Raw genomic sequence first — 9,371 nt, 5'->3', positions numbered from 1 at the left:
ATAGGAGTTGAAGGGATGTGAGAGCAAAAAATGGCATAGGGCCAGATGAAGATGAGCATGCCAAAGTTGGGTCCAGATTCTGTGCGTGCTGGGGAAAGGTTTGGTCCATGTGGGAGTTCATGAATCTGCAGCAGAATATCATGTTGAAGAGATCTTAAACATCTTTCATTGAACTCGTCTGGGAACGTGAGGAACAACACAGATTTAGAAGAGAAAGAAGATTCCCTATCACACTCTTTTGGTTATCATTACTTAGAAATCTTCCCTAGTTTGCCCTTTATTGCCATTCCCATTTCATAAAAGTATCTGATCCACTTTCTGCTCTCTCCTTTATTTCTCTGACTCCCTTTGTCTTCTCTCTTCTCAATCCAATCTATTCTGTTGTAATTTCAGGATTCTCTTTTTGCATCTTCTCTCCACCATCTATTTTCTGGGCACATATGCTTGTGTCCTCCCCACTTCTGCTCTTCCTCTTCCATTCATTTGGCCAAGTCACTCCACCATGTGCAACTTCCTCCAGACCAACAGAGACCCCCAGGGAAAGCAAGCTTAGAGCACCATTTCCACTCAATGATTTTCTCACTCCTATCATTATTATTTGTCTCTCCTTATCTCCCTTTCTTGTCTCCAGATCTTGTTGAACAATATTGACAACAGACCAATACTTTTCCAAGATTAATACTAATTCCTAGTCATCATGTATGTACTTTAATTTAGTAAATGATATAATATGCTTAAAATTAATTCTAAAATTGTCTGAGTCACTACTAGTGTATTCTGTTATCAGCAAGAGAAGAAGAATTGGAAGATCACTTAATCTCACCTACATATCAAGTGGGAAGGCCATGCCTGGCAGACACTAGCTGGACAGGACCTTTTGTCTGGGGAAGCAGAGGACCAGGAGGAGTGAAGACAAGAACTCTGAAAGACGAAGCTCCTCCTTCTTCTTCTGAGAGCCAGCCCTGGTCACTAACAGGGACTCTCTGATGAGGAGAATCTGGGAGGAGACAGCTGAGGAGGACTGGAACTGCATTTGAAGACTAGAATTCATAGCTGGAAGCAAAACCACTATGCGAACCACTAAAAAATAAAGTATGTTTCTATCTTTATGAAAATATTGTTCTGTTCCAGGTTCACAGTTTGGTTAAATGTTCCTTTCCCTTGCCACCCTGCCCCTACTCCAAAGCTATTTCTTCTCTATCATTTCTAGTTTCAAAACTATTAATTTTATCACAGGTGAATTTTTTTAAACAATATTGAGGAGGTAAGTACATTATCACATAATTATTCATTAGGACCAAGGGTAACCTAGAAATTATTAAAATCTAACACATTGGACTAGGATTAGACAGGAGTAGGATTAGCTTAATACTGTGAGAATGATTAAGATTTTGAGAATCAGTTTCCTTGTTTGTAACGTGGTGATAGTAAAGTATATCTCACAGGAGGGTGAATGATTCAATGAGACGAAACCCTAGATATTTGATCACAGTTCCCAGTAGTGGTATGAGCTCAAAAACTAAACAATATGTGGTTTTATGTTAGTGAGCCTAGTGAGAAATGAAGAGGGGCGTTCTTGAATTCCTGTTATAAAGTTTCTGAACCCACAAGATAACACTTTAACAGAGACATCTATCTGTGTTGACAGATTTAAATGCAATGAGCTAAACTATTTCAAATGGCCATTGAGTTGAATCTCATAATTTTTTTAACTATTCACCTATGAGACATTTAAATTCTTTCCCAATGTTTCCTTATAAACATTGTTTTAAGAAATACATTCATACATATTGCTTTTCTACATGCTGAACTCTTTTTTGGTGTTAAAAAAAAGGCTGGAAGAAAGCAAATTAAATTTTTTAAAATAAAAAAAAAAATAAATACAATGGACTACATGATTTGAAGGATCCTAGAAAGAACAGACCTGTACATTTAGCCCAGCTACAGTCTTCTCTGCACTCTCAGTCACAATTCAGGAGAAGGAGAATCTTAGAATCTTTATCACTAATATAAAAGAGGATACCTTTTTTCACGATTTTTTTCTCCAGCCTATTCCCCATGTACTTTAGTCAGCCCTCCCCTATACAACCATAATAGTTTATGCAAGACTCTGTCATTGCTTACAGCACTGTTTTCTTGTATTATCCATTGTGCTTAGAATGGCTTTTGTTTTCCCTCTTTTAAACTTAAGGACATTTCCTAATTAAGTTTTGTGACACTAGTCCTTAACAGCATGATGAGGGAATGTTTAAATAACAAGAAAACAATATCAACATTGAACAAGTGCCTAGAAGTGTATGGGGATGGGGGAGGGAGGATGGGGACTTATATGTGGATTACTATATTGAAGATGGAAAGAGGAAATCCGAAGGAGATGGAAGGGCTTTAAAGGTGGACATCATCACCCTCACATTATTGCAGTCAGAAGAATCATTTTTCATCAGTCCAGCATTGGGGTTTCCACGGTGACTCAGCAGTAAAGAATCCGAGTAAAGACTTGGATTCAATATCTGGGTTTGGAAGATCTCCTGGAGAAAGGAATGGCAACCCACTCCAGTATTCCTGCCTGGTAAATCCCATGGGCAGAGGGTCCTGACAGGCTACAGTCACTGGGTTTGGAAAGACTTGAAGATGGCTTGGAGATTAAACAACAACAGCAACAATCAGTCCAGCATAGCTTGGAGAAATTACTCAATCTCATGTTAAGGTTGTTTCTTCAATAAGTTAGGAGTTCTACTGATAGGAAGGTTAAGAAATAGAAAAAAAGCAATTTTAGGAAGAATCCATAGGAAACAAATTAAGATGATTTTTAAGGGAGAATCCAAACTCTATTTTTGCAGTATAATATTTTTAAATATATAACTCAAAATAAAAGTGGCTGAAAGGTCAGATGGGGGTGGATGGAAGTTTTCAGCTATTTATGTGAGTCCCTAGTTTGTGACAGTCTCTGCTATTTCTTTGTATGCATTGTTATAGTTAAACTGTGGGTGTGACACATTCTGTATGGTCTTTTAAAAAACAGGAAGAAACTTGCAGGTACAAACTTGGACAATAATTTGTCACAAAATTTAACAGTTTTCTAAGTAATTTTCTATGTCTCTTAGTTTCTGTAAAGACTTAATTAATTAAAAAATAACCTGGAACAAATCAAACATGCATAAACAAATCATATAACTTCATCCCCTTACATTCTATAAAGTAATAGGAATAATCAAGTAGAACATCAAAAAGGATAACAGATAAATTCTCCTAATTCAAGATAGCCTGCTAGGATCCACAAATCACTAGATAAAGCAAGTTCTATTTTCATATACCTCAAATAAATAGCTGATTTTTTATCTTAATTTTACAGATCACTAAAAGAAAGCTATAGAAATAAATGACAAAATATGACAGTACACCAAAATGGCAATATCTCCACTGAGGCTTCAGATTTCCTCCTCAATTGTTTTGCTAGGTCCCCAAGCTGGCAACTCTGGTTGTCCCTGCCCCTTAGCCTCCTTTTTTTACTGGCCATGGGGGCCAACACCACCCTCTTGACCACCATCCGGCTGGAGGCCTCTCTACATGAGCCCATGTACTACCTGCTTAGCCTCCTATCTCTGCTGGACATGGTACTCTGCCTCACTGTCATCCCCAAGGTCCTGGCCATTTTCTGGTTTGACCTCAGGTCCATCAGCTTCTTTGCCTGCTTCTTTCAGATGTTCATCATGAATTCCTTCCTTGCCATGGAGTCCTGCACATTCATGGTCATGGCCTATGACCGCTATGTGGCCATCTGCCATCCTCTGAGGTACCCATCCATCATCACTGACCAATTTGTTGTCAAGGCAGCCATTTTCATTTTGGCAAGAAATTCCCTTACTATTCTGCCCATTCCTATTCTCTCAGGACTACTCCATTATTGTGGGAGAAATGTCATTGAGAACTGCATCTGTGCCAATATGTCTGTGTCCAGGCTCTCTTGTGATGATATTACCATCAATCGCCTCTATCAGTTTGCATTTGGCTGGGCACTGCTGGGATCTGACCTAATCCTCATCTTCCTCTCCTATACCCTCATACTGCGGGCTGTGCTGAAACTCAAGTCAGAAGGAGCTGTGGCCAAGGCCCTAAGCACGTGTGGCTCCCACTTCATCCTGATCCTCTTCTTCAGCACCATCCTCCTGGTCTTTGTCCTCACTCACGTGGCAAAGAAGAAGGTGTCCCCTGATGTGCCAGTTTTGCTCAATGTCCTCCACCATGTCATTCCTGCAGCCCTCAACCCCATTGTCTATGGGGTACGAACCCAGGAGATTAAGCAAGGAATCCAGAGGTTACTGAAGAAAGGATGGTAATTAAGACAACTAGGTAGGATGGTTTTCAAATCAGTAATAAATGAGTGGACTGAAGTTCATATCTTTAAATTTTAATCTCAAACTGGATGAACTGACTGTGTCCCCTTTAATAAAGCTGAAGTTGCATTTAGAGTTTCTCTTTCTCTCACTCCTCATCAGAAATCTCCTTGGCCCTTCTCCTTTTGTCCCACACTTATCTTATTTTGCCCAAAATATTGAGTTTTCTTAGGCAGGTTCTAAAGTGAGAAATTTATGTTCATAAGCATATAACTGTTAACATGACATAAATTTTATATTCTTGAGAATAAAATTGTGGGTACTTTGTGAGCTGTGACGGATAATGTGTAATGTGTTCTTATTCTTATCCACAGAAGTAAGCATATTGGAGACAAAGACATGAATTTCAGGCCTTAATGTTAGAAGGTTATTGCTAGTCTGTGATTGGGTATTTTCTCTGAATGTTCAACCTCATTATTGGCTTTTCTGTAATTGAGTGTTCTCTCTCAACCTGCAAGCACATTGCTGGCTTCCTTTGTCATTCTGTCTCTTCTCTTTTAGTAGATAAGGTTTTCTTTGCAAAGTGTATTGCAAAAAGGACTTTCCTGTAGCTCAAATGATAAAGAATCTGTCTGCAATGCAGGAGAGCAGGATTCAGTCCCTGAATCAGGAAGATTCTCTGGAGAAGGGAATGGCAATCCACTCCAGTATTCTTGCCTGGAGAATTCCATGGACAGATACACCTGGCAGACTACAGTCCATGGGATTGCAAAGAGACTAAACCAAATCACATTACAAAAGGACAAGATTTATGCCTCTATTGTTCATGTGCATAACAAGTATCAGAGTTTTCTTATATTTCTCATAGGACTTCCCTGTAGTTCAAATGGTAAAAAATCTGCCTGCAATGCAGGAGACCAAGGTTCAGTCCCTAAGTCAGTAAGATCCTCTGGAGAAGGGAATGGCAATCCACTCCAGTATTTTTATTTGGATGTCTTCTGAGCACACATCTCCTGTGTCTGGGAATTCTGTTAACTATTAAGCTATAAAAGTAAATAGAATTTTATTATTGCTTTCAGGAGCTCAAAGTTTGATTTGCAGGAATATAAATATTAATTCAAGGAATATATTATTCTCAAATGAAGAGTTTTTCAATGTTGAACAATTTACTTAGCCTCTTTGACTATTAGTTTTTCAGTGTTTAACAATTTACTTAGCCTTTTTGACTATTAGTATTTAATAGGTCAGGTCATATAACCTATTTCATAGTGTTGTTATGAAGATAAAAAAAAAGAGAGAAGAGCATGCTAGTTAAGTTTTAAAAGTATTCAAGTAATGTTGGTAGCAAATTCCAAGAGACAGTGAAGGACAGAGAAGCTTGGTGTGCTGCAATTCATGCTGTCCCATGGTTGGACACGATTTAGCAACTGAACAACAATGTTGGTAGAAGGAGCCATTATTTATGCCACCTCATCTTTACCCCTCCTTAACAAATAATAAAACTGAGCCTCTTAGTGTTTTTCTGATGTTATATAGCAAGTAAGAATCTCCAGTGGAAAGGGTCTAAAAAGGAACAGCTTGCCAATTATACAAGGCATTTCTTTAAAGGGAAACCCTCTGTTAGCTTTTTAACTCACTGGTCCTTAGCAAGACTGGCTTGACATCTTGCAATTTCCAGATGTCAGGTAATGATATCCAAAAACTCTCAAAAACTACTAAATTAACCTTGCTTTTATGAGTGTCAGCAATAAATGTTTTAAAATCACATAAACTGCAATTTATGTAAGAAAGAGTCTTAAGTGAAAGACATGATGATTACAAAACAGTTTTGGAAATGCAAGTGGTCATTTGTTTTCCTGGAACTGACTTTGATAGAGAGTTATTGGCATGAAAAGTCCTCTCACTTCTAACAATCCAACAGGATAAAAAGGAGCCCTATGTCACTTAAATATTATTAAGTTAAGTATATCTTGGTTATCAATCAAATGAAAAGATCTGGACAGATTTGGGAATGTCCAACTTTAAAAGCTACTTGTATGGCTTGTAAAAATTGACTGGAAGAGGTGGTGCATGAAAGGGTAAAGTCCAAGAGATAGGTGGTAATTCAAAAGTGATGACCCTGCCTTACAGTCAGAAGCACATGTAACTTCTGGTGAGACCACTGTTTATTAAGATGCTATGGGCAAATACAACTACAAAAAAGAAAATAAGCACAAAGCAACAAGTGTAAGTGAAAGTGCTTCAAATGGTAGACACAAATCTGAGATCAAACTGCATCTGATATAGGCAATTCTGTGAAAGAGGCTCCAAGGTGAGAAGCAGTAGTTCTTTCAAGTTTTATGTTGACTAATAGCTTTCCAATACAAAAGATACTAGAGAGCCAAATTTTATAGATAACAATGACAATGTAATAACAGTCAGGTGTTTCTAACATGCTTACATTTATTCCTCACAACAAGTATGCAAATTAGGAATATGAAGCAGATGATTTAAGGAACTTGTCACATGAAAGAGCTGGAAGCTGAATTTTCTTCTATCTAACCTTCAGCCAGGACACTTGGTCACAGGAACAGGGGATAGTTAGAAAAATTCAGTAAGAGAAGATGAACCACCCTTTTGAACAGTCACACACTAATTGTAGTATATTGCTAAATAAGCAATCAGATAAAGAAATTATCTTTTTTACATTAAAAGTGTCACAAGAGTAGGGCTTCTTGAAAACTTCACTCAAGCAGAACTATTGGTCACACACATGAAAAGATTAAAGAATGGATTTGAGTGTTTTACAGTCACTAGAAACTGTCAACATAGAAGTGCACAGGATTAAATTTAAGCACAAGGCATATTTTTATTGAAAGTCAGTTCAGTCACTAAGTTTTGTCTGACTCTTTGTGACCCCATGGACTGCAGCACTCCAGGCTTCCCTGTTCATCACTCACTCCCAGAGCCTACTCAAACTTATGTCCATTGAGTCGGTGATGCCATCCAAACATCTCGTCCTCTGTCATCCCCTTCTCCTCCCACCTTCAATCTTTCCCAGCATCAGGGTCTTTTCCAATGAGTCAGTTCTTCGCATCAGGTAGCCAAAGTATTGGAGTTTCAGCTTCAGCATCAGTCCTTCCAATGAATATTCAGGACTGATTTCCTTTAGAATTGACTGATTGGATCTCCTTGCAGTCCAAGGGACTCTCAAGAGTCTTCTCCAACACCACAGTTCAAAAGCATCAATTCTTCGGCGCTCAGCTTTCTTTATAGTCCAACTCTCACATCCATACATGACTACTGGAAAAACCATAGCTTTGACGAGATGGACCTTTGTTGGCAAAGTAATCTCTCTGTTTTGTAATATGCTGTCTAGGTTGGTCATAGCTTTTCTTCCAAGGAGCAAGCATCTTTTAATTTCAGGGCTGCAGTCACCATCTGTAATAATTTTGAATCCCCCCAAAATAAAATCTCTCACTGTTTCCAATGTTTCCCCATCTATTTGCCATGAAGTGACGGGACCAGATGCCATGATCTTAGTTAAGCCAACTTCTCACTTTCCTCTTTCACTTTCATCAAGAGGCTCTTTAGTTCTTCTTCACTTTCTGTCATAAGGGTGATGTCATCTACACTTATGAGGTTATTGATATTTCTCTTGGCAATCTTGATTCCAGCTTGAGCTTCATCCAGCCTGGCATTTCACATGATGTACCCTGCATATAAGTTAAATAAGCAGGGTGATAATATACAGCCTTAATGTACTCCTTTCCCGATTTGGAACCAGTTCATTTTTCCATGTTCGGTTCTAGCTGTTGTTTCTTGACTTGCATACAGATTTCCCAGGAGGCAAGTAAGGTGGCCTGGAATTCTCATCTCTTTAAGAATTTTCCACAGTTTGTTGTAATAAACACAAAGGCTTTGGTGTAGTCAATAAAGCAGAAGTAGATGTTTTTCTGGAATTCTCTTGCATTTTTGATGATCCAATGGATGTTGGCAACTTGATCTCTGGTTCCTCTGTCTTTTCTAAAACCAGCTTGAACATATGGAAATTCACAGTTCACGTACTTCTGAAGCCTGGCTTGGAAAATTTTAAGCATTACTTTGCTAACGTGTGAGATGAGTGCAATTGTGCGGTAGTTTGAATATTCTTTGGAATTGCCCTTATTTGGGATTGGAATGAAAACTGACCTTTTCCAGTCCTGTGGCCACTACTGAGTTTTCCATATTTGCTGGCATATTGAGTGTAGCACTTTCACAGCATCATCTTTTAGGATTTGAAATAGAGAAATTGGAATTCCATCACCTCCACTAGCTTTGTTCATAGTGATGCTTCCTAAGGCCCACTTGACTTCACATTCCAGGATGTCTGGCCCTAAGTGAGTGATCACACTATCATGGTTATCTGTGTCATGAAAATATTTTTTGTATAGTTTTTCTGTGTATTCTTGCCACCTCTTCTTAATATCTTCTGCTTCTGTTAGGTCCCTACCATTTCTGTCCTTTATTGAACCCATCTTTGCATGACATGTTCTCATGGTATCTCTAATTTTCTTGAAGAGACCTCTAGTCTTTCCCATTCTGTTGTTTTCCTCTATTTCTTTGCATTGATCGCTGAGGAAGGCTTTCTTATCTATCCTAGCTATTCTTTTGAATTATGCATTCAAATGGGTATATCTTTCCTTTTCTCCTTCGCTTTTCACTTCCCTTCCTTTCACAGCTATTTGTAAGGCCTCATCAGACAGCCATTTTGCTTTCTTGCATTTCTTTTTCTTGGGGATGATCTTGATTCCTGTCTCCTGTACAATGTCACAAACCTCCATCCATTGTTCATCAGGCACTCTGTCTATCAGATCTAGTCCCTTAAACCTATTTCTCACTTCCACTGTATAGTCATAAGGGATTTGATTTAGATCATACCAGAATGGTTTAGTGGTTTTCTCCACTTTCTTCAATTTCAGTCTGAATTTGGCAATATCGAGTTCATGATCCGAGCCACAGTTAGCTCCCAGTCTTGTTTTTGCTGACTGTATAGAGCTTCTCCATCTTTGGCTGCAA

General features: G+C 38.5%; 1 protein-coding gene across 1 annotated transcript; it reads left to right on the top strand.

Annotated features, from left to right (window-relative positions):
- Positions 1 to 3,389: 3,389 nt before the first annotated feature.
- LOC133052941 (olfactory receptor 56A3-like) lies at positions 3,390 to 4,337 on the top strand. Its single transcript, XM_061137732.1, has one exon. It carries the CDS (start codon positions 3,390 to 3,392, stop codon positions 4,335 to 4,337), a length of 948 nt encoding a protein of 315 aa, XP_060993715.1.
- The last annotated feature ends 5,034 nt before the right edge of the window (positions 4,338 to 9,371 follow it).

The sequence above is a fragment of the Dama dama genome, chromosome 1, assembly GCF_033118175.1.
Source record: "Dama dama isolate Ldn47 chromosome 1, ASM3311817v1, whole genome shotgun sequence".
Taxonomy (NCBI): domain Eukaryota; kingdom Metazoa; phylum Chordata; class Mammalia; order Artiodactyla; family Cervidae; genus Dama; species Dama dama.
Note: the sequence above shows the minus strand (reverse complement) of the source record. Positions and strands in the feature narration are given on the sequence as shown.